Source organism: Schistocerca gregaria, chromosome 6 (genome assembly GCF_023897955.1).
Source record: "Schistocerca gregaria isolate iqSchGreg1 chromosome 6, iqSchGreg1.2, whole genome shotgun sequence".
NCBI classification, from domain to species: Eukaryota; Metazoa; Arthropoda; class Insecta; order Orthoptera; family Acrididae; genus Schistocerca; species Schistocerca gregaria.
In genome coordinates this window covers 533,939,976-533,965,109 of record NC_064925.1, presented here as the reverse complement: position 1 = coordinate 533,965,109, position 25,134 = coordinate 533,939,976, and the positions used below count along the sequence as shown (strand labels likewise).

Below are 25,134 nucleotides of genomic sequence, written 5' to 3'. Positions count from 1 at the left end.
GACGGCCCCTTAATGCCTGTTTGAGTGGACCAAATAAGTGATAGTTAGTAGGGGCAGGATCGGGACTGTGTTCAGTACGATCCAGTACTTCAAATTTGAGTTTCTGGATAGTTTCAGCAGTGTCGGCAGCGGTATGCGGACGGGCATTCTCGTGCAACAACACAACACCTTTTGATGGCATTCCTCGGAATTTGCTTCAAACTGCAGGCTTTAGTAAGCATCTCACTGTAACGTGCAATGTTCATTGTTGTGCCCCTTTCCCCATAACGTTCCATTACTGGACCTTGTGCGTGCCAAAAAACCATACATCAGTTTTCCTGTTGACGGTTGGGTCTTGAACGTTTTCATGCACAGCAAATTTAGATGTTTCCATTCAATACTCTGTCGTTTACTCTCTGGCTCGTAATGATGGATCCATGTTTCGTCACCAGTAATGATCCTGTCTAAGAAGTATTCCCCTTTGTTACCATAGCGATCTAAATGTTTTTTGCAGGCGTTCTAGCGCGTTCGTTTATGCAACTGTGCGAGTTGTTTTGGGACCCATCTTGTACAAACATTAAGAAACCAAGGCCGTTGCGGATGATTTCGTAGGCACAACCGTGACTAATTTGCAAACGATGTGCGACGTCGTCGATAGTTAATCGTCTGTCTAAGAGAACCATTTCACGTGAACGCTCAATGGTTTCTTCATTTGTTTAGGTAAACGTTCGTCCGGCTCCTTTATCGTGCGTAATACTTGTGCGACCATTTCGGAATTTTTCAGTCCATTCATAGACACTCCGTTGAAAAACGGATCACTGAACGTTGCTCTTCTTTGGTTCAAATAGACTCTCGCTTCCCACGCCCGGGTAACCGGGTTCGATTCCCGGCGGGGTCAGGGATTTTCTCTGCCTCGTGATGGCTGGGTATTGTGTGATGTCCTTAGGTTAGTTAGGTTTAAGTAGTTCTAAGTTCTAGGGGACTGATGATCATACATGTTAAGTCCCATAGTGCTCAGAGCCATTAGAACCATTTTTTAAAGTTTTTAATTTTTTTTATATCCTATATGTCAGGGCCAATAAACAGTTTTCCAGCCCCAGGCATGAAGGCTGCTCACCACATCAGCTGTGTTGTGTTGAAGCAGTAGCGACCTTCCTTATCTTTCTGCCTTTGTGGGGCAGCCTACGTGTCAGGGGTGAAAACCAATTTTCCAGTTGTGGAAGTAATTTCAGTGTTCTTCATTGTCCTGTTATGTGTAGTATCCATATGCAGATGGGCATGGCTAGCAAGTGTTTGACATGTCTGCAGGAGGCGTTAGAGATGGGGAGCAACTGGTGACGAGTAGGTGGACATATGTTGAGGAGGAAGTGGACACAGAGACATGAGAACGTTATGTATAGAGGAAGGTTGTAGATTGAGGGGATGGTAATATAGTAGGGAAGGAGATTGACATAGATGGTGGAAATGAGCAGAGCTAAGGGGAGAAGGAGCTACATACAGAGAAGGAGGGGACGTTTAGGGAAAGAGGGGTCAGGAGGGAATTGGCAATGAATGAGGGGGGATGAAGGGAGGGACAGTGCAAGTGAGAGGAGGAGATGTGTGAGGGTAGGGGAAGGTGATGATTGATAGTAGAGGGCAGCAGGAGAAGTTGAGAGGAGGACGAGGTGTGTAGCGAGAGGTGGCAAGGGACAAAGAGAGGGGAAGTTGTGGATGGACACAGAGTGGGGCAAAGAGGGGACAGATAGAGAGAGGGGGAGGAATAGATGTTCATGGAGGGGTGGAGACATATGTATAATGAGAGATGTAGGAGACATTGATTCAGGAGGTAGGCGGATGGTGTAAAAGGGTCGTGGGAAAGTAGAGATGCTCGTAGAGAGCAGGTGGAAAATAAATATTGAAGATGGAAGGAGAGGAAGATATAGTCAAGGGAACAAGTGGAGAAAATTAAAAAAGAGGGGGGCGGCAAGAAGGAGACGGAAAGAGCAGGGACGAGGTGGAGGAAACAAATGGGTGGGAAGGTGAGATGGACACACAGACTGGGGGAGGAGGAAGTCGACTCACGTATGGGGGGGGGGGGGGGGGTAGGAGGAGATCTGTGCAATACATGTATCGAATGCAAAGCTGAACAATGCCGCAGGAGAAAGACTTGTTTCAACTATAAAAAAATGCAACACTTTATTACCTTCAGTAAAGAAATACATACATTTGAAAACATACGAGAAAAATAATACATCAGTATTTACTTAGATCGAGCAAGTTATTGTCACACCATCAATGACATAAGGTATTGGTTTTACAAATTAGCTCCAATGTTTGTCTATTATAAAGGTGAATGCTGCAATTTAGTGGTAGTACACGATAGGGTGCTTGTTCGAAAGAAGGAGGGGGCAGGGTGTGGAGCCATTACTTAAGTGGGGGAAATTACTGGGAAAGTCAGGAAATCAAAGAAATTGATTAGGATGAGTTGAAAAAAGTAAGTACGACCGTATTAATGACGAAGTGATTGTCGTCGACACATATGAATGGATTGTAGATTTACTAAGGAGGTTAAATTTCGGATTAAAAGAATGATAGAGAGGACGATCTAAAAACAGGGAGAGTGATGGTTTAGCAAACATGCAAGAGCAACGTGAATGTGTACAGCTTAACCGTCAAGCGTGGGAAAATCTGGAGAAAACCTTTATGCAGCACTTGATGTCCAATTCGCTGACGATGATATTTGTAGCCCTGTAACTTTGGTTACTGCTGCGACGCTTCTCTCTGGAGTATGTACTTGTTTGCCTCTAGGCACTGAGACCATGGCCGCCAGCATGTTGACCCTCTCTGCCTCTGCCTGTTTGCTCGTGGTTGCCGCCCTGACCCTAGTGGGCCCACCAACTGCTGCAGCTGCTGCACAAGACTACAGCAAACACCTGCAGTGCGTCTCCTGTGGGCCGCACAGCGCACTGATCAACCCCATCTTGCTAGCCATGTTCCTCCTGCTGGAAGACTTGATCGGAAACCTGGAAGTTGCCCTCTGTCTTACGCTGCACATTTTCTACATCTCCATCATCATAGTAAGTGGAAAATTAGTTTTACAGCTATAGTTAGCTGACTTAGGAATTATTTTTTCCTCGACTTGACTATAGTTCATAGAGAAATAATGAAATAGTTACGTAAGAACATATACTTCCCCTAAATGATTCTGCAGTTTCGCCTGGCGTATTTGTTGATCGGACAGTTCACTGCGGGTTCATAGTTCATAGTGTCTAGCGGTCTCCACCTAAATTTCTGGATCCTGTCCCACATACCAGATCTGTATGCTCCAGACACACGGAACATCATAAATGCTTGAAATTAGAGAAAGAAGATTCCACTTTTCGGAGAGCAGGTAAGAAAACAAACACGAATATGACGTAGATGTGTAAAAGTTTTTCTCAGGATAAAGACGATGAAATGTCCGTAATCAAGCAACCATCACCACAATCTGATGCTGAACAGCCACTACTGAAAGATCAGTAGTTTTTTGCTTTGCCACCATCCATGGGTACTACCGGAGTAGTTAATCGAAAACCTAATAGTCACACATTTTATCCAGTGAAGGTAAATAAATCTCCGTTCAAAAAAGCTCAGAAATTATCTGTAACAACTGGAAAATCCTCTGCATAATATAGAGAACCCCTTTATGAAAGTGGGGTGTTGAGAAGCAAAGTATTTAATCCATAACAAAAGAGAGACACTACACCGTTAATATTCCATATAATCACTTAGCTTCTTTTTGTGTATTACATTCTCTGTACACATTTTCAAGCGGCACTTAACATCTTTGGTAGTTGCAGACACTTCGTTTTGCATCAAAGCATAATGTATTGGATACACAACACTACAAAATGGTGCGGGAACTAAACACGTAGGATTAAGGGAGATGTTGTGAAACATGGGCAAGAAAGTCGTACATAATAGTTTACCTTTTGGGCCTGTAAGCTGTACAGAACTTCAACATTTCGTTACAAAAACATATTAAAACCATAATTTCGTTTATTAATAATGCTCCTACATCTTCAGTCATTTTAACGCGGACAGTAAGAGCCATGTGGCGAGATATAAGTGAAATGGGAGTGGTACATTATTCTCTGTCATAGTAGTTGTGCACATCAAAATGGCTAACATTGTGGGATTAACGATAGGAAATGTCGTCATTACGATTAGAGAAAATTGTGACAGACAGGGAATTTTATCTACTGCCGCAGGTAAATCACACAACTGACAAGTTTGCATTCTACAAATAACAATAATTCATATTTTGATCCTTTTGTTCATTGAAATACGCAACTTACAATACTGGACCAGTGAGGCAAAACATTATGACCACCTGCTAAATACTGCGTTTTCCTATCTTTGGATCGCTTCAAAATATCGATTTAGTGTCGCATGGAGTCGACAAATCATTGGTAGGTTTCAAGAGGTATGTTGCATGTGACGTGGACACACAAATCACACAGATTCAAAAAATTACGTGCCGTTAGTTAGTGTAGGAAGAGGTGACGCATGTTACCGTCCCATATGCGTTCCAAGACTTTAAAACAGGACAGTTTGATAGCCAGGGCAGCAACGTGACTATCTTCATCAAACTAAACTTCAGTCGTCAGTTGCATTATTTTTTAAATTATTTTACCAGTGACGGAAGCCTGAAGAAAACTACTGTCTACGACACATTAATCTGTTGATACAGGTAACGTTTCTCTTTTTCTGTTTTTCTTTAGGTAAGGAGGGGTCGGGCGGGTCACCCGTATTTTGACTGGGTTGATGGAACGAATTCCACTCGTTTTCTAATCTCTGAATCCCCGAATTACAGTTGCACACAGGCTCCTCAGTTAGTTATTGAATATATTCAAATTCCTGTCTGCTTCATGAGTTTATTTACCCTCTATGGTTCCCTCTAGCCCCTAACCACCATAACGTGTGTCCTATCGTCCTGTGCCTTCATGTTGTAAGAGTTTTCTGTAGGTTCCTTCCTTCGCTGATTCTAAGGAGAAATTCCTCAGTGCATATCAGTCCACCTGTTTTTCAACATTCTTTTACAGCACCACAACACAACATCTTCATTCTCTGCTTTTACGATTTTCCTACAGTTCAAGAATCACTACCATACAATGCATTCTCATAAATTTGTTCCTCAAATAAACTCCTATATTTGATACCAGTACACTTCTGCTGACGAGGAATGCGCTCTTTGGATGCGCTAGTCTCCTTTTTATGCCCTCCATCATTTCTGCTACATCTCAATGTTTTGGCTTTTTCGGTTTACTCTCAACCCATATTCTTATACTCATTGGACTGTTTATTTCATTCAACAAAGTCTGTAATTCATCAACCCTGAATTTTTATTGCACTCTTGATTCTTTCATTTCCGTCGTTGCTTCTTCGATTTATCGACTAAACAATAGGGGCGAAAGATTGCAATTCTGTCTTACACTCTTTTTAATCCGAGCGCTTCTCTCTTAGTCTCCTAATTCTATTGTTCCCCCTTGAATATCAACAGCTCATATGGAAAACCAGTTCTAAGCAAAGAGGGGAAAGCAGAAAGGTGGAAGGAGTATTTAGAGGGTCTATACAAGGGCGATGAACTTGAGGACAATATTATGGAAATGGAAGAGGATGTAGATGAAGATGAAATGGGAGATACTATACTGCGTGAAGAGTTTGACAGAGCACTGAAAGACCTGAGTCGAAAGAAGGCTCCGGGTGTAGACAACATTCCATTAGAACTACTGATAGCCTCGGGTGAGCAAGATCTACGAAACAGGCGAAATACCCTTAGACTTCAAGAAGAATATAATAATTCCAATCCCAAAGAAAGCAGGTGTTGACAGATGTGAAAATTACCGAAAAATCAGTTTAATAAGTCACGGCTGCAAAATACTAACGCGAATTATTTACAGACGAATGGAAAAACTGGTAGAAGCCGACCTCGTGGAAGATCATTTTAGATTCCATAAAAATGTTGGAACACGTGAGGCAATACTGACCTTACGACTTATCTTAGAAGCTAGAGTAAGGAAAGGCAAACCTACGTTACTAGCATTTGTAGACATAGAGAAAGCTTTTGAAAATGTTGACTGGAATACTCTCTTCCAAATTCTGAAGGTGGCAGGGGTAAAATACAGGGAGCGAAAGGCTATTTATAATTTGTACAGAAACCAGGTAGCAGTTATAAGAGTCGAGGGGCACGAAAGGGAAGCAGTGGTTGGGAAGGGAGTGAGACAGGGTTGTAGCCTCTCCCCGGTGTTATTCAATCCGTATATTGAGCAAGCACTAAAGGAAACAAAAGAAAAATTTGGAGTAGGTATTAAAATCCAGGGAGAAGATATAAAAATTTTGAGGTTCGCCGATGACATTGTAATTCTGCCAGAGACAGCAAAGGACTTGGAAGAGCACTTGAACGCAATGGACAGTGTCTTGAAAGGAGGATATAAGATGAACACCAACAAAAGCAAAACAAGGATAATGGAATGTAGCCGAATTAAGTCGGGTGATGCCGAGGGAATTAGATTAGGAAATGAGACACTTAAAGTAGTAAAGGAGTTATGCTATTTGGGGAGCAAAATAACTGATGATAGTCGAAGTAGAGAGGACATAAAATGTAGACTGGCAATGGCAAGGAAAACGTTTCTGAAGAAGAGAAATTTGTTAACATCGAGTATAGTTTTAAGTATTAGGAAGTCGTTTCTCAAAGTATTTGTATGGAGTGTAGCCATATATGGAAGTGAAACATGGACAATAAATAGTTTGGACAAGAAGAGAATAAAAGCTTTCGAAATGTGGTACTACAGAAGAATGTTGAAGATTAGATGGGTAGATCACGTAACTAATGAGGAGGTACTGAATAGGATTGGGGAGAAGTTTGTGGCACAACTTGATTAGAAGGAGGGATCGGTTGGAAGGACATGTCCTGAGGCATCTAGGGATCACAAATTTAGCATTGGAGGGCAGCGTGGAGGGTAAAAATCGTGAGGTAGACCAAGAGATGAATACACTAAGCAGATTCAGAAGGATGTAGATTGCAGTAGGTACTGGGACATGAAGAATCTTGCACAGGATAGAGTAGCATTGAGAGCTGCATCAAACCAGTCTCAGGACTGAAGACCACAACAACAACAACAACACTCTTGATCCTCGCGTATTATCAGCTTTTCAGTACAGATTAATCCTATTATATGAATGTTATATCAATACCTAGGCATTCGTAACACATAACTGTGTTTGTGCAGACTTTTTTACTGTGGTTCAACAAGATTTATCCTGCTTAAATTAAGCAACAAAACACATCGAAATCTGTGCAAGCTGATTGTCAGACACTGTAACCCACTATAATTCAATGTAATTAGCTTATGACTTTTTTCTTATGTTTCTATAGTTAACTCTTACTCAATGTTTCCTCCTCATTCATAGCCATTCTATATTCTCCAAACCATCTTTCTGCTTCTTTTCATATCACAGAGTTCTTTTACTGTAAATATGCTTCAGCGTCCAGAATGAGATTTTCACTTTGCCGCGGAGTATGCGCTGATATGAAACTTCCGGGCAGATTAAAACGGTGTGCCCGACCGAGACTCCAACTCGGGACCTTTGCATTTCGTGGGCAAGTGCTCTACCATCTGAGCTACCGAAGCACTATTCACCCCCGGTCTCACAGCTGTACTTAGGGCAGGATCTCGTCTCCTACCTTCATGATGATACATAAAACTATGGCGCCAAAGGAGGGCGATAACGAAATGCAGAACGAAGCACAGAACACGGTCCTGCTACTATACGTAAGAGGGATTACTGAACGTGTGGTCAAAATTCTCCACCAGGGAGGTATTAAGCTGGTTTTTCGTAGCAACAACAATATAAAAGACGTTTTTGGCCGTACGAGAGATACAATGACAAGTTTCATGCCACCAGAGTTTATACAATCGGGTGCAAATGTGGACTGGTGTATGGTAGTGAAACTGGGCGTCTAATAAGCACAATGTTAAGAGGGTCGTCCACAAGTAAGTTCCGTTTCTATTTCTAGCCGCGGCAGCGCTACGATTGCAGTTCCGAGCAAGGGCGGCAGTTACTCTGAGTCAAGGAAAGACATCTACGCCATTTTCAGATCGCTGCCCCCGGCGTGTCCTTTGTAGTGCTTCTATATAATGTCAGGCGTACTTGACAATGCCACCGTGTGTGAAATCTGATCTGGGATTCGTTTTCAAAATGCTAAGAAAGTTAAACCGAAGGAAATTCATCGGAAAATCTGCGAGGTTTGCGGACAAAATACTATGATTTATTCAGTGGTTAGAAGATGGGTCAAACTGTGCAATGAAGGATGTGATCAAGTGCACGATGAAGAACGAAGTGGACGACCGTCTGTGGTTACTAATGAACTGGTTCACTCAATTGAAGAGAAGATTAAGCACGTTCTCTGCTAGTTGACTAAGTCCTCGCTCTCCTTAAATGGAAAACATTGGAACAGATTAACTCTAAAGTTACGGTCTGTATGACATCACAGTTTTGTACAATCTCGTCAAGTGAGCCCGACAGAATAACAACAGGCCCTTGAGCAGGTTACGAGATACCTTTACGCTACAGCCGGAGCAGACTTCCTCTCTTGTCTGGCTACGTTGTAATTGCCTTAATGATTTTTTTTCTTTGTTGTATTTCAATGTCCCATAGAGGCGCGCTGGCAGCAGCATAGGCGCTGCTCTTCAGCCGAAAGAAAGACAATAAGTATAGGACACGGAGACATTTTAAAAATAAACGAAAGGAGGAAATAAGGCTCAACAGACATATAAAAGAGGAAAAATAATGGAACGTAAGGTAAAGAAGGGGGGGGGGGTTTAAAATGGTGATGAAAAGCTAAAAACTACACACAAAAAACCCTAGACTGTGACTATTAAAAGAAAGTATCGCTGGAGCATAAAAGTAGCAATGGGCGGCGTAGCAAATAACTATCACTAATAGTAAAACTACGTACGAGTCCAGCACACAATTAAAATCACAGCTTTTGACGTCACAGGAGACAGCACCAAACATAACACTCATGTAGCACACCGATGTCAATGAACACACTGAGAGGGTCTGCCAGGGGATTGAGACGAGGCAGAAGGAAAGAAAGGGGGGTGAGATGTGGGGATGAGTGGGGGGCGCGCAAAAGAGGGCTGGGGAGGAAGGAACATGGGAGGGAAACTTTCGAGGAGGGAGTGCAGAAACTGAGGGGTGAAGGAGGAATATCCGCTCTGGGAGAAGGAGGGTAGAGGAAAATAGGGGAACAAGGCCAGGCTGCAGTTCGCAAGAAGGGTAAATGTCACAGCGAAGTTTATCATCCAGGAGGGGTAGGTGCTTGAAATTTCCATGATGAAGGAGATGGAAGATGTGGAGTTGGAGAGATGGAGGGGACAGCGATATGGGGCATGGCAATGAACGGGTGGTGGAGAGGAAGAAGCAAACCAGGTAGTGGGGGGGATCAAGCCTGTGCACAACGAAAAAGATGTGGATATGTTGGAGGAAAAGGAGGACGTGGGTGAAGTGGATGAAATATAGGTGTGGGGGAAAGAAGGCGGATATGGAAGGCAAGGTGGAGCAAATGGCGTTCTAGGATTTGGATGGCCCTATAAAAGCAGGGGGGCAGAGATCCAGACAACGGTGGTATAATAGAGGATAGGATGGATGAGCAATTTGTAGGTGTGGAGGATGGTGGAAGGATGCAATCTCCATGTTCGGCTAGACAGGAGTTTCGGAGGCAGAGGCGGGAATGGTCTTTCTGCTGGATGGTGAAGAGACGAGGGGTCCACACAAGGTGATAGTCAAGTGTGAGGCCAAAGTATCTCAGAGTAGGGGTGAGCTGTAAGGGATGACCAAAAATGGCTGAACTCATGTAGACTGAAGAAGTGGGTGGTGTGGCCTATGATGATTGCCTTTCTCCTGTACAATATAAATTTGCCCAAGCCACCCCCACCTGTCCCCCTCTTGCTGATGACACCACATTCCTGGATCTCTATCTTACAATTCATTGGTCCCAATGTACCTTCCAAAAGCACCCTGTCCAGTTCACCACTTCGTGTAACCATTGGTTCCTTCATATCAACCCCTCCAAATCCAAGGCAATCATCATGTCAGTGCACGGGTATGTTTGCTGTGATGGTTAAAATGGTACAAATGACTCTAAGCCATATAGGACTTAGCATCTGACGTCATGAGTCCCCTAGACTTAGAACTACTTAAACGTAGCTAACCTAAGGACACCACACACATCCATGCCCGAGGCAGGAGTCGAACCTGCGACCATAGCAGCAGCGCGGTTCCAGACTGAAGCGCCTAGAACCGCTCGGTCACAACGACCAGCTGTTTACTGTGAGGCAGCTGGCGGTTAGGACCAGCTTGGTAGTGATGATGTGACAAATCGGTGGAACTCCCTGAGAACTCACTTGTAAAAGAGATTTTAGTAGGACTATACGTTTAGGATCACGTAGAAAGAGATACCAACCACTTCAGTATACTGTGTTCTTCCCGAGCACCATACTTCATAAGCAAAGCGTTGTAGGATCACTTCAGTTTTATCAGTTTTCAGAAGTAGTCACCATTGGGCTTACTGGACATCTTAATAGGTACCAACGTTGGCGAAACTACTGAACAGAGAGGTCACGTACTGAGACGAATAACGAGTGTCCTTGTTACAGAGCATGATATTTACCTTTACTGTGACCTAAATTATAAACATAATTTACGAGGTCGATGGACGACCCGCTGATCCGTAATGAGCAGCTGCATACAGGGTGTTTCAAAAATGGCCGGTATATTTGAAACGGCAACAAAAACTAAACGAGCAGCGATAGAAATACACCGTTTGTTGCAATATGCTTGGGACAACAGTACATTTTCAGGCAGACAAACTTTCGAAATTACAGTAGTTACAATTGTCAACAACAGATGGCGCTGCGGTCTGGGAAACTCTATAGTACGATATTTTCCACGTATCCACCATGCGTAGCAATAATATGGCGTAGTCTCTGAATGAAATTACCCGAAACCTTTGACAACGTGTCTGGCGGAATGGCTTCACATGCAGATGAGATGTACTGCTTCAGCTGTTCAATTGTTTCTGGATTCTGGCGGTACACCTGGTCTTTCAAGTGTCCCCACAGAAAGAAGTCACAGGGGTTCATGTCTGGCGAATAGGGACGCCAATCCACGCCGCCTCCTGTATGTTTCGGATAGCCCAAAGCAATCACACGATCATCGAAATATTCATTCAGGAAATTAAAGACGTCATGCGTGCGATGTGGCCGGGCACCATCTTGCATAAAGCACGAGGTGTTCGCAGTGTCGTATAAGGCAGTTTGTACCGCCACAAATTCACGAAGAATGTCCAGATAGCGTGATGCAGTAATCGTTTCGGATCTGAAAAATTGGCCAATGATTCCTATGGAAGAAATGGCGGCCCAGACCAGTAGTTTCTGAGGATGCAGGGCCGATGGGACTGCAACATGGGGCTTTTCGATTCCCCATATGCGCCAGTTCTGTTTTATTGACGAAGCCGTCCAGGTGAAAATAAGCTTCGTCAGTAAACCAAATGCTGCCCACATGCATATCGCCGTCATCAATCCTGTGCACTATATCGTTAGCGAATGTCTCTCGTGCAGCAATGGTAGCGGTGCTGAGGGGTTGCCACGTTTGAATTTTGTATGGATAGAGGTGTAAACTCTGGCGCTTAAGACTATGCATGGAAGTTGGCGTCATTTGGACCGCAGCTGCAACACGGCGAACGGAAACCCGAGGCCGCTGTCGGATCACCTGCTGCACTAGCTGCGCATTGCCCTCTGTGGTTGCCGTACGCGGTCGCCCTACCTTTCCAGCACGTTCATCCGTCACGTTCCCAGTCCGTTGAAATTTTTCAAACAGATCCTTTATTGTATCGCTTTTCGGTCCTTTGGTTACATTAAAACTCCGTTGAAAATGTCGTCTTGTTGCAACAACACTGTGTTCTAGGCGGTGGAATTCCAACACCAGAAAAAGCCTCTGTTCTAAGGAATAAACCATGTTGTCCACAGCACACTTGCACGTTGTGAACAGCACACGCTTACAGCAGAAAGACGACGTACAGAATGGCGCACCCACAGACTGCGTTGTCTTCTATATCTTTCACATCACTTGCAGCGCCAGCTGTTGTTGAAAATTTTAACTACTGTAATTTCGAAAGTTTGTCCGCCTGAAAATGTACTGTTGTCCCAAGCATATTGCAACAAACGGTGTATTTCTATCGCTGCTCGTTTAGTTTTTATTGCCGTTTCAAATATACCGGTCATTTTTGAAACACCCTGTATGTAGTTTTGCCGTAGCCTAGTGGGTAGGTAACACGCCTGCATGTTGTGCTATCATATCTGCTTTGAGTATCAGACTTTTCACTGGATTGATGCGGCCTGTCGTCGATTCCTCTCCTGCGTTAACCTCTTCATCCCACAGCAGCACTTGCATCTTATGCCCTCTACTACATGTTGCATGTATTCAAATCCCAGCCTTCCTCTATTTTACCCTCTACGGTTCCCACTAGCACCCTGATGTCGTAACACAAATGCTGTCATCCTATCTCACTCTCGTTTCTGGAACGCATAGAAATCTTAACGAAAATCCATGCAAAAAATAATTAATAGCTTATTTGCCGAGCAAAATGTCACACTTCAATTTCATGAGTCTAGTCTGCAGTTGACTCATATAATTACATTAAAATTTACTCACCAACGGATGTCACAGTAAATTCTTCTACTTCTTATTCTTTTCCTTCTTCCACTTCCCGTTTCAATACTGGCAGACATTGTTTTTTTCCAAATTTTCCTGTTTTCACCGATTCTGATGAGAATCTCCTCACTTTTTATGTTATCAGTCCACCTAATTTTCATCATTTTTCTTTAGCACCGAATGTCAATCGCTTAGATTCTCTTCAGGTCCAGTTTTCCTACCGTCCATGCTTCACTACAATACAATACTGTGATCCATACTGACACTCTCAGAAGTTTCTTCCTCAAGTTGAAACCTATGTTTCATACTAGTAGATTTCTCTTGGCCAGGAATGCCCTCTTCGTCCGCTATTGGTAATTTTGCTTCCAAGTCAGCAGAATTCCGTAACTTCTTCTTCTTCGTGATCAACTTTTGATGTTAATTTCCTCGCTATTCCCACATCTGCTACTTCTCATTACCCTTCTACTTTCCCGATTTACTGCCAATCCGTATTCTGTACCAGTTAGACTGTTCGCTCCTTTCTACAAACTCTGTAAATTTTTATTTTCGGTCAGAATAGCAATGCCATTAGCGAATCTTACCCTGAGGTTTCATTCCACACTTGAACATTTCTTTTATCTCTGTCTTTGGTTCTTCGATGCATAGATTGACTAGTAGAGGCGAAACGTTGCATCCCTGTCTTATAACCCTCTTAATCCCAGCATTTAATTCATTGTCTTCTAGTCGCGGTTTCCTTACATACTGTTTTTTACCATCCTTTCCCTGTAGCTTACTACTATTTTTAGGAATTTCGAACAATTTGCAACATTGTACATTGTTCAACGCCTTATCTGCGTCGACGAATTCTACGAGCGTGTCTTGATTTTCCAGTTATCGAGAGAAAGCTCTCTTTCTGGTTACTTTACCTTTTTTAAAGTGATCTAACAGATCTTCAGTTTTCTTTTCCATTCTTCTGGATATTATTCCTTGATGCATTAGCTGATAAGCTGATTATGTGATAGTTTTCCCCTATACCTACCATTGCTACATTCGCTAATGTGTGGATGATATTTTTCCGAAGTCTTATAGTACCGCGCCGACCTCATTGATTCTACACACCAGCTTGAATAGTCGTCTCGTTGCCACTTCCCCAAATTATTCTAAAAATTCTGAGAGAATGTTATCTATTCCTTCTGCCTTATTTTATCTCGAGCCGTGCTCTTTTAAATTCTGTTCTGTAATACTGGATCAACTATTCATCCACACTCCAGTTTCTTCTTAGATGTATAGTCATCATAGAGACCTTGAGTGTAGTCTTTCCATCTATCCGCTCTTTCTCCTGCGATTAACAGCGGATTTTCCACTGAGGTCCTAATGTTACCACCTTCGCTTTCAACTTCACCGAAGAATGCTTTGACTGTTCTGTAGGCAGCATCAGCCCCCCCCCCCCCCCCACCCTCCGACGATTTTTTTTATTTTTTTGCGATTTCTTCACATTTTTCCTGTTGCCATTTCGCCTTGGCTACCCTGCACAGGCTCTTTACTTTATTCCTAACGGATTTAAATTACTACGTTCCTGTCACTCCACGAAAATGTATGTACTTCCATCTGCCGTCGATGTTTTGAAGCATTTCAACTGTTATCGAAGGTTTCTTTGCAGTTACCTTCATTGTACGTATGTTTCTCTGTTCAACATCTGTGATTGCATTTCTTAGAGATGTCCACTCCTCTTCGACTGAACTCCTTACTCTAGTATTCGTTATCGCAGCTCTATATCCTACATCGAGAACCTCGAGCGCTTCTCATCATCACTCAGTGCTTCAGCATCCCACTTCCCTCCACACTGATTCCTTCCGACGATTCTCTTGAACTTTAGTCCTTTCTTCATCATTATTAAATTTTTGATCTGATTTCATATCTGCACATGAGTTGGCAATAAAATCGAATATCTGATTTGGGAATCAATTAGAATTATGTCCATAAATTGTATATAGTCTCAGAATATGTAAGAGGTATTCTATTTACGTTTTCAGTTACTCTTGCTAATGACAGCTTAAGTCACAGGGATATTATTGATGATACAATCACATTACCTAAAAGAGCATAATTATTGTCAAGAAAATTATAAAATGGTTTAAAAGTACAGTAGAGAGATTTTGATTCATATCTACACTGCAACCATTATCTTTCCTAGAATGATCATATTAGCTCAGCGGAAGTATTGAAAATAGTGCCCGAATCGAAAATTTTATTTAACTTTTGAGGCTCAGATTACACAAATGGTATCAGAAAAAGTTCCAACCTCGTTGTACCTCTTTTTATAACAAGGGAAACAGATGATAGTAAAATAATAGGATATTAAATTACAAATCGAACTAACTTCTATGGATAACTATACTATGTAACCTGTGAAGCTACACATTTTGTTCCGTTACCGCAGATTGGTTTCAGCTCTGACTAAAAAGTTTGATTTCGAACAAAGGTATTAATTTTTTTAAAGTTAACGCAATTTGTATGTAAGGAAGCAACTTATTAGACATGAAAGTCTCTACTAAGTGTCACAACATTTCTTACGATTTTTCGGGAATTAACTAAAATTCATGTTTAAAGTGTATATTGACAGTTATACCGGTCTGTGCGTAAAAATCTAAATTAAAGATTACTTTGTTTGTAATTATAAGTAAATAAACACTTGCAACACACTCTGGGCGTCGCATTTAACATGTGATGAACAGTATGTAGTGGGCGGTCTTCCTGTGCACATTGCTAAAACGAAATGGAAAAATATTTGCTTAAACAATGGGGAAAATGAGCCTGCCGACTAACAGAAGCGCCACCTGGTTTACTTTGGACATACATCTGCTTAATTTTAATCCTTACACATGCATCTGTTTCGTAGGTCTGTAGGATCGTATACGTCAATTTTTTCAATGTTTATAACTTGCAACATGTCTATTCCCACACAAAAGACGAAAGAAACATCTTTAAACATATTCTCTTAATGCAAGTAAGTAATAAAGTGACTTGATGAGATAATATTACAAAGGCCTCATGTTTCACAGCTGATTGGTGCTTAAAATATTGTATAACGTTGAGTCATTATCTTGTCTGCAGCTTCAAAACGTGCTGGAGGTGAATCTGGAAGAGATTATTTCTGGACTCGTAGTTCTGCTGGAGAAGGTAAGTGGGTAGATCATTTAAAGTATTACTGAAAACATTGAATTACAGATTTAGATTATTTCAATTATTGATTGTTCTTCAGGTCTCAAACGAACCCCAGTACAATCGCATTCTGGAATTAACGGGGCTTTTACTCACAGGCGTATTCAGCTGCGTCCTATCTTCGCTGGAGAACGTAAGTGACTGTGTTACTTAGAACAACTCTAGTAAGGAGCTAGTTTGTGTCTTACATTCCGTTCATTATTTTTTTTAATTTCTTTAGTACATCAAACTTTTTCTTGTTGTTGTTGTGTTCTGTCTAAAGGAATGTTTGATGTACCTGACATTGCCTGTCTATTTTGTCTAAATTTCCTCATCTGGGCATCACCTGCTTACCATAACCAAACCTTGGCATTGACGTGCAGGCTTTAGAGGTGCATGATCTACTATCCCCAAGTTTACATGTATATTCTATTTAAGGTTGCCATCGGCAGTCATTTGACAGTCTACATAACAAAACTCATCTACTGCTTATGGTGTCTTATTTCCTTATCTAATTCATTCCGTTCAACTGATCCTACAAATCCTTCAATGTTTGTGGCAAAATTAAGGTCTTCTTTAAAAGATTAGTTTCTTCCTCCAAAATTTTAACTTTTTTTAAAAATTCCTTCTGTGTGTCCTTTAACGTTTGATATGTGTATTACTTGAAGAACATATATTATCAAATTTGCAACGCTCAACTAACGTTTGAACATTAATATTAACAGCATTGATTGACTATTCCTTCAGTTCTTGGTAGAATATTTTATAGATTATGAATGAAAATCACAAAACAGTGGTGTAATATTCTACAGTACTACACTTGTGTTGTGTGTATTTCACTCAAAATTAATATAAAAAAATGTACTGTATATCGTAAAGTAAATGGACAGTCAACTGCGTCAGTTCTTGATTGCAAAAACCGGCAAACTTGATCCTTTTCGATTACAGCGTCATGTACCACAAATGGAAAACATTGGTTGGACTAATAAGTACGCATTTTTTGGCGTGGTAAGCGAATATGCAATAGAAGTGGGGGTTCCCATCTGATTATACGAAATTGTCATTCTCCCATGAAGGAGGGATGGTTGCAATACAGCCAGTAGCAACGCAGACAGATGTCCCTTTTACTAGTATAACTTTCTCCGTTGAACAATTTTTTCGTACGATGAGTCGTTTTAGAGATATTTAGTTGCCTCAGGATAAGAGAAACTCCTTGTATACATGGTGTCTCTCCTACGAGTTGTTTTGCCCATTTCCTTTGGTGTTTCGACAGAAATTTAGAGTTTCATTTTTGGAGTGTGTAGTTGGAGTTGGACCAAGCAAATACCGCATGCCACACGTTTCATGCCGACTCCAGAGTCAGCAGAAAACGGCGGTATGCTTCCCACTACCAACTAAGTGATCTTTTTAGCACATAAACGTCCAGAATTTTTTTAACACAGTATTTTAAGTTTTTCACATACGTCAGATATAAGCGACAGCAGAAAACAGCTGTAACAGCAACTTGTTTTTGTGAGTACTGAAAGAGGTATTTTTCAGTCGGCCGGAAATGGCGTCACAACATTATGGAACAGGAATAATCAAAGCAAATCGTATTTTAGTCTAATCAATGTTTATCACCAGGAATATGACAATGAATCTTTATTACTAAACACTACTATAAAATAAGGAAATTAAGTGGATAAGAAACATAAAAGAAAAAAGCTTTATTCATGAATTTCTGAAATGTATTTGTCATCTAAATGTACGTTACGTTTTAACAGATGTTTTTCTCAATCTTTTTTTGTCTTTTTACAATGCACGTTATCGAACCTGTGGCTATGTGTAGGTTAAAGGGGAAATTTACTTCCCCGCTTGACAGAATGGTCCCAAATTAGCCTAGTGTGACATGTGGTTTATCGATATGTATCAACAGGGGCAGTAAACCAGCGTGTGTAACCAGTACTCAAGGAGCGACTGCATTGCCCAACGCTGCCCGCTACCTCCAAGCATCAGCGCTACTCAGTCGCTGGTGGAGTAGTGGTTGCTCTACATGTTTTACACACAGATAAAACTAATAACGCCTTAGAGTAATAATGGCTCGGTTTATCTAATGTGAATGTAGAAGCTCGGTTTAAAAGTCATTTTGATTGTAAAGAGGAACGAACCGACACTTTCTGTTGACAGTAGGGGCTTGTCCTGGCGGAGGTTCGAGTCCTCCCACGGGCATGGGTTTGTGTGTTTGCCCTTAGGATAATTTAGGTTAAGTCATGTTTAAGCTTAGGGACTGATGACCTTAGCAGTTAAGTCCCATAAGATTTCACACACATTTGAACGTTTGTTAACAGTAGGAGTCGCCTGAAACATGAGACGAACAAGCATTATTTGTTTGAGACCAGTCCATCCACAAGGAAATACACGACGAAAAACGCCTGACGACTCTTAGAATATACAGGGTGAGTCACTAACTGTTGACACCTAGAATAAATCCGAAAGTATGACAGTAGTTGAGAAGTTTGTGGCACAAATGTTGCATGGGACAACGGGGGCCATAAGATGACCTTAGTTTTTTGTTGCTAGGTCGGGTCGCGTCAGAGATATGAAGGTCAACTTTTTTATGGGATGCTACAGTTTGGTAATTATTCTCTGATAGCGGTTATCGAGACGAATCCATTGATGCGTAACAGTAAGGTCTTTGATGGTCAACGAAGGCCAATAAGGTGGCTTGAATGGCAATTTACAGAGAGTGTTGGAAGCGATGACCATTGGTATCAATGCAGCGCGGAAATTTTCTTATCATGGATTGAGTTTCATATCTTTGAAGCGAAACCACCTAGTAACAAAACACCAATATTGTATTATGGCCTCCGTTGTCCCATGCAACTTTTGTCCACAAACTTTCCAGCTACCATCATACGTTCGGAGGTATTCAAGGTGGCAACATTTAGTGACTCACCCTGTATATCAGCCTGAAGAAACTAATCGGTGTGAGACAGCTTCCCATACACGGCATGACCCAACGTACATCAGCCTCTGTCCTTACCAACACATTACGGAAGGGAAGACAGTCATCCTTTCCCACATCCATACTGACATAGATATTCAGATAGAGTAAGCATACATGCTCTATAAAGCCGTCTGACTCTGAGTGCCACGAGCTGAAAGAACAAAAGTGGCGTATACATATCTGTAAAAAATAGACACTCATCAATGCCACTGACTCCAAGCCTTCTTCCTCAGCCGGCCGCGATGACCGAGCGGTTCTAGGCACTTCCGTCAGGAACCGCGCGACTGCTACGGTCGCTGGTTCGAATCCTGCCTCGGGTATGGATGTGTGTGCTGTCCTTAGGTTAGTTTGGTTTCAGTAGTTCTACGTTCTAGGGAACTGATGACCTGAGATGTTAAGTCCCATAGTGCTCAGAGCCACTTGAACCATTTGAATCTCCTTCCTCGAAATCTGCCATAAAGAGAATTGGCAATAGAGGTCACAACGGACTGCACGTCGCTACTCCATCCCTCTGTTCATAGTACAAGTCATCGAATAAAAAATAAGCGGAAGTCAACGTGGTCAGTGCTCTTCTGGGAAAAATCATCACGGGTGACGGGACTTCTGTTACAAATACGAAACCTACCACAAAAGAAGAAAGTGCAGAGGTTAACACGAAGGGTGGAAGCTTTCACTGCACTCAAGACACAGTGACGAGCGTGTTGAACAACACCCTAAACAAGAACCTTTCTGGTAGTTCCCCATGATTTTATGAACGTTCTGCGCGTTGTTGTCAACTGGAGTGAAACTACGTAGAATAGCTGAAGCATAAAAAACACCATCTTAAACTTTCTCTACTTTTTATCAGTCCTATTTCGAAACTTTTTGGACTAATGAGATAAATAAATCAAATTTTTTGTACATCCTCTTAATTTAGACCACATTTAGACAGCAGTATATTTCAAATGCTTCTATTTTACTCTCCTCCTAATTTCCGATCGGTTTCATTCCGCTTCCATAAAATGCTTTGATCAATACCTACACTATCAGAAACTTCTTTCTAGTACGCATATGCACTTGACACCAGTGGAGCTCTTTTTACTGAAGAAAGCTTTCTTCATCTTTCCGAGCGAGCCTTGGTATCTTGCTTGATTTTGCAGTCCTGTGTAACCCTACCTCCTAGATAGGATAATTCTTTTACTTCTACTCTTAGGTACTTCCCAGTTTTCATATGTAAACAACAAGTTATTCGTCTTTTTTACTATTCGCCATTTTCCGCTTTGTTCTATCGTTAAGATCTGTTTTGTGCTGTGTACATACTCCATTCCTTCCAACCGGTCTGATGTTTAAATATTTAGGAGAAATCGTTTTATAACTTACGGATGACTATATATATCCCTTGCAATTTTAAGAAAACCACTTAACATTTACTGTCCAGGCCTATGGACGCTGCACACGCTTCGGTATTTATTATGACACACTAGAGGGGTATCAAAACGAAGAGAAAATTTGAGTTACTGATATTTACAGTGGTATTTTGTTCATAAATCAAAATTGCTTTAGATCTCTTTGAAACGCTTATGTAGGAAATGGATTCTAAATTTGGCAGACATAGTCGGACAAAGTACAGCTCTTTTGAGGTAAAAGAGTATAGTTACTTTCATTTACAGCAAATTCTTGAAGCATCAAACTAGACAATTCTTTGCCATTAGGTAACTGAAACTATTAAAAATAACCAAACTGTCAATACCACTGATGATTTTTCTACAGCCTTATATTTTCAATCTTATTTCTTACAGGCTTTGATCTGGTAGCGGTTCTGACGGTATGGTATGGAAGCGAAACTAACAGGATATACTTACTGCAGAATTTATCGAGCGTAAGTCGGCTTAAGATACCATACAGCTGTAATTGATATAGTATTTACATTGTTCAACTATTTGCCTATAAAGTAGACATAAATAGGATCTTGGATCCTCTGCACGAGCCTTTATTTTGTTGACGTCTTTTTGTAAATGTTTGGTCATTATTTTCAGGTACTTATAGGACGGACATTTACGAATTTTACAAGTGATTTTTATACATGACGTTATGAAAAAAATGAGAGGTCCTACAGATTACCATGAACAGAAATAAAAGTTGTTATAAATCAAACACCATAATATATCGGTACAGTGGCGGCAAGTATTTATGAAATGTATGAAGCATGAATTTAAGCCTTGGTAATAAGACAAAACAAAATAAATCAAATTTCTTTAGATTTAACACTGTTCTTCATCAAATTAGGATTCCAGTGATAAATGCGTTTCCAAACAGTCTTCTCTCAGTAACGTTTTGCTAGTTACAAGTCTTTCAGCAAACTCTGAACTGTACCAGAATTCTTGATAGCTCACTGTGTTGAAGAATTTTAAGAAAACATGATAGCTTGCAACAGAATGAACGATGGAATACGCAGAGAAGAGATTAGTAGTTTAAATAATTTATGATTGAATGTTTCCGATGGTTTAGACATATCTGTAAAGCAGGAGGGAAACCAAAAAGCATTCTGCGGAGATCTGTCCAAACGTCGGCAGCAAAATTAAAATTTTTTAGAGTACTTTACTCTAATTCATAAGAAAATTAAGTTATTTGCATAACAAGTTTCGATATGTCATGTACCTCTAGCACTACAGCGAAAGATGCGATATGAGAACGCATATTCCTTATTTTCCCTGTAATTAAGGTGCGCAAACACTAATTCGTTGTTCGTATATCAGAACCAAGAGTAACTTACTTCATACATTGTCTTACATAAATTATCTTTTCAACAATTAAGTAAAAATAATGAATGTTGTAATTTAAATAGTTGAAATTTGGAGTAAAGTTTATTCGTGGCAATTTAATAAGCTAAACTGGCTTAAAATAACTTCCTTTGCAACGATATACCCTTAGTATTGTTACACTAGACGTGAGCCCTAAGAACAGATGTTTTGCTTTTCATCAAAAAGCTCCATATTCCTACGATTCCCATTAACATGCATTCCTCACCTATTTTCCACTTCAGAGATCTGAAAACTTCCTCTAGGACTGCTGAGAATATTTTTTGTGATATAGGATCCCTCAGCGTGTTTCTTCTTTCAGTTCTTAATTTCTCACTATCACCTCGACATGTAATACAAGGACTAGCATTAAGCATTAGCTATAACTCATTTTCTGCGCTTAATAGTCTCCTCTTCCACTTCCCATCTTGTGCTAATGTTTCTTAGATCTACGTATATACCGTAACTGTATCAGACTTTTTTTGCCCTTATCAGTGATCTCTCAGAGCTTATTTTGCTTCAGTAAAAAAATTTCATTGACACCGCACATGCTAAATTCATGCGTATACACATAATTGTAGAATTGTAGCCTTTGCAAAATATGGTTTCTGTTAACTCAAGCGTTGATTAGTGTATTACTGGTTACTAAAAATTGTGTCTTTTAACGTACCACTTGCTACGATGTACAATGAATTATTGTTAATTTTTATAAAGACATGTGTGGCAATAGAAACAATGAAATATATCAACTGTCCATTTAGATTCGCCTCCTAGTTTGCCTCTAAATGTCTAATTTTGATCTTCGTACTTGAATGAAGGAAGGAATTGTTAATTGGTTACTTCTGGCTACCTACACGTGACCCTGATTAATTTGTTCGCTTTTGTTGATCATGATTTTCGATGTCAAAAGATATTTGGATACAAGTCTTTTCTACCCGGCAATGTATATGGGTGCAGGCTTATAATGCGGTCTGTACCTTCACTAAATTTGCTAAGATGACGTGGTACGTTTGCTGATTTTACGCGAATGCACATAAAAACCATTACTTACTCTCTTTGTGATAGATAGATTGTCGTGAATGAACCAGCTTTTACTGAAAAGTGTAAATAAATCTAGAGCAGCATATGAAGGAATATCCAGGAAGGGCTACATTCAATTTACCCACAATCGTAAATTTCCGGTACCTGAGCGCAATCCATAACTTTAGGGCTATGATCCCTTCTTAAACAGATTAGCCTAAATTGGTTAGTACTTTTAATTTATTTCACGATGACTGAATTCAACAGATTCTTGCCTTCATCACCGTAGCTACAATGTACCAAAAGTAAAGGCATTACAAAGAGACTATATCACTGTGCACAAACTCACATATTAGTGATATGCAGCAAATAAGTAAAGTGTATATACGTTCGGAAAATTAATAAGCATGTACGCCACCAATAAAATGGGGACACCCTCCTGTCATAGGAGACGACACCACGTTGGCTTGTCAAGCACATAAACAAGAGCATATAATGTATTCATTGCACCAGACGTGTGCCCGTTACTTGAACGGTCAGCATTTTTCGTATGCGTGCACATCGCTACTTGACATTCTTACAGAAATACAAAAATGTTCAAATGTGTCTGAAATCTTATGGGACTTAACTGCTAAAGTCATCAGTCCCTAAGCTTACACACTACTTAACCTAAATTATCCTAAGGACAAACACACACACCCATGCCCGAGGGAGGACTCGAACCTCCGCCGGGACCAGCCGCACGTTCAATGACTGCAGGGCCCGAGACCGCACGGCTAATCCCGCGCGGCTGCAGAGATACGATGGAGAATGATTAACTGACAATCTTCAAAAACTGCACTGGAGAATCATTTCAACGTGGGATCCAAATGTGGCACATGAAGCACCGAGTATTTGACGCCCACATAGATAGTAACTTACCCAGATACTGCTAGCTCTATTGTGAACTGGTACAACCCACATAAGCATAATACAGTATACCATGGTCTGTACACCGTAGCGTGTATGACGCAAACGCAGTATATGTCCTCACAGACCAGAGGTCGGCCCGCACTACAACACCGTTCCATGTTTCCCAAGTAAGGTAAGTGTTTCCTTAAATGTGCATGAGCCGCGACTGCACTTCATATTTTGTTCACCTCAGCTCCTGGGCACGTAAATGGTTCAATTAATATTTCACACGTTAATGTTTACGTGATTGACAAAGCTATGTGGTGGTCATTTCTATGAGAGGAATGTGTTTTAATTGTATTTGTGGTATGTATACACGTTAATAAGAATTTTCTGTAGGTATGTAAATTAATGTTGATGCATTGCTTATCACTGATGTGGGCGGTTGTACATAGTGATAAATTCTCTTTCTAATGGCTTTACTTTGGTGCATCGTAGATACGATGGTGATAGCAAGACTTTCGAAACCGTTCATTGTGATATGAGACAAAAACGGTAAGCGATCTTGGCTGAAGAATATTTTCCTGTTCCCAAGATTTAGGCAGGCCGGCAGATTGATTTGTAGGTTGTTTTGCCGGAGGAGACCAATCTGCGAGGTCATCGGCCTCATCGGCTTAGGGAAGGAAGTCGGCTGTGCCCTTTCAAAGGAACCATCCCCATTTGCCTGAGGCGGTTTAGGGAAATCACTGAAAACCTAAATCAGGAAGGCCGGACGCGGGACTGACCGATGTGCTCCAGAAGTCGAGTCCAGTGTGCTAACCACTGCCGGCCGCTGTGACCGAGTAGTTCTAGGCGCTTCAGTTCGGAACCACGCCACCGCTACGGTCGCAGGTTCGAATCCTGCCTCGGGGCATGGATGTGTGTGATGTCCTTAGGTTAGTTAGGTTTAAGTAGTTCTACGTTCTAGGGGACTGATAACCTCACACGATAGGTCCCACAGTGCGCAGAGCCATCTCGCTCGGTGCAATTTCGGCAAAAACCAGGCACAGGGCAACGATTAATATGAGAAAAATTCTACAAAACATCTCGTGACTGTGGTATAACCCATCGGAAATTACTGTGTTTCAGTTCACAAATGGTTCATAATCAGTTGAAAAGGTGAGGTGGTAAGTTAGAGCAGAGGGCGCGATCACTCCTGCTGCCATTGTAGAGAGAGAGGCAAATCGAGAGAGGGACGCACGTCCATTGAGGGTGGTGGGGGAGTGGAGAGAGAGGAAGTACTGAGTGGGCGCGCTGCAGTTTTGCTAAACAGGGTGGCCGGGTCGGTAATTGAATTCATTACGCAGAAGTCATATTTGCCAAGTCGCGGCGCCCCTCGCCTCACCTCGCCTGAGCTGGGGCCACCGCTGCCGCCACCCCGTCATTAAAACGGACTCCCAGAGTCACGGGAAACCCCTCAGCAATCATCGCCTGCAGCCGCCGCCGGCGACCGTAGGCGGATCTTCACACCCGCCGCCTAAACGGTCAGCTATGGCGCAGTCATTCTCGATTCCACGCCTCTCC

At 41.4% G+C, this 25,134-nt stretch overlaps 1 protein-coding gene across 1 annotated transcript in view; it reads left to right on the top strand.

Moving 5' to 3' along the window:
- Nucleotides 1–21,127, top strand: part of LOC126278492 (uncharacterized) — a 32,510-nt gene extending 11,383 nt beyond the window's left edge. The window contains exons 2-6 of the mRNA XM_049978652.1: nt 2,767–3,035; nt 15,811–15,876; nt 15,959–16,051; nt 20,662–20,741; nt 20,899–21,127. Coding sequence (XP_049834609.1) covers nt 2,778–3,035; nt 15,811–15,876; nt 15,959–16,051; nt 20,662–20,676 — 432 coding nt within the window. The 5' untranslated portion in view covers nt 2,767–2,777 and the 3' untranslated portion in view covers nt 20,677–20,741; nt 20,899–21,127. The remainder of the gene's footprint in view (nt 1–2,766; nt 3,036–15,810; nt 15,877–15,958; nt 16,052–20,661; nt 20,742–20,898) is intronic.
- The last annotated feature ends 4,007 nt before the right edge of the window (nt 21,128–25,134 follow it).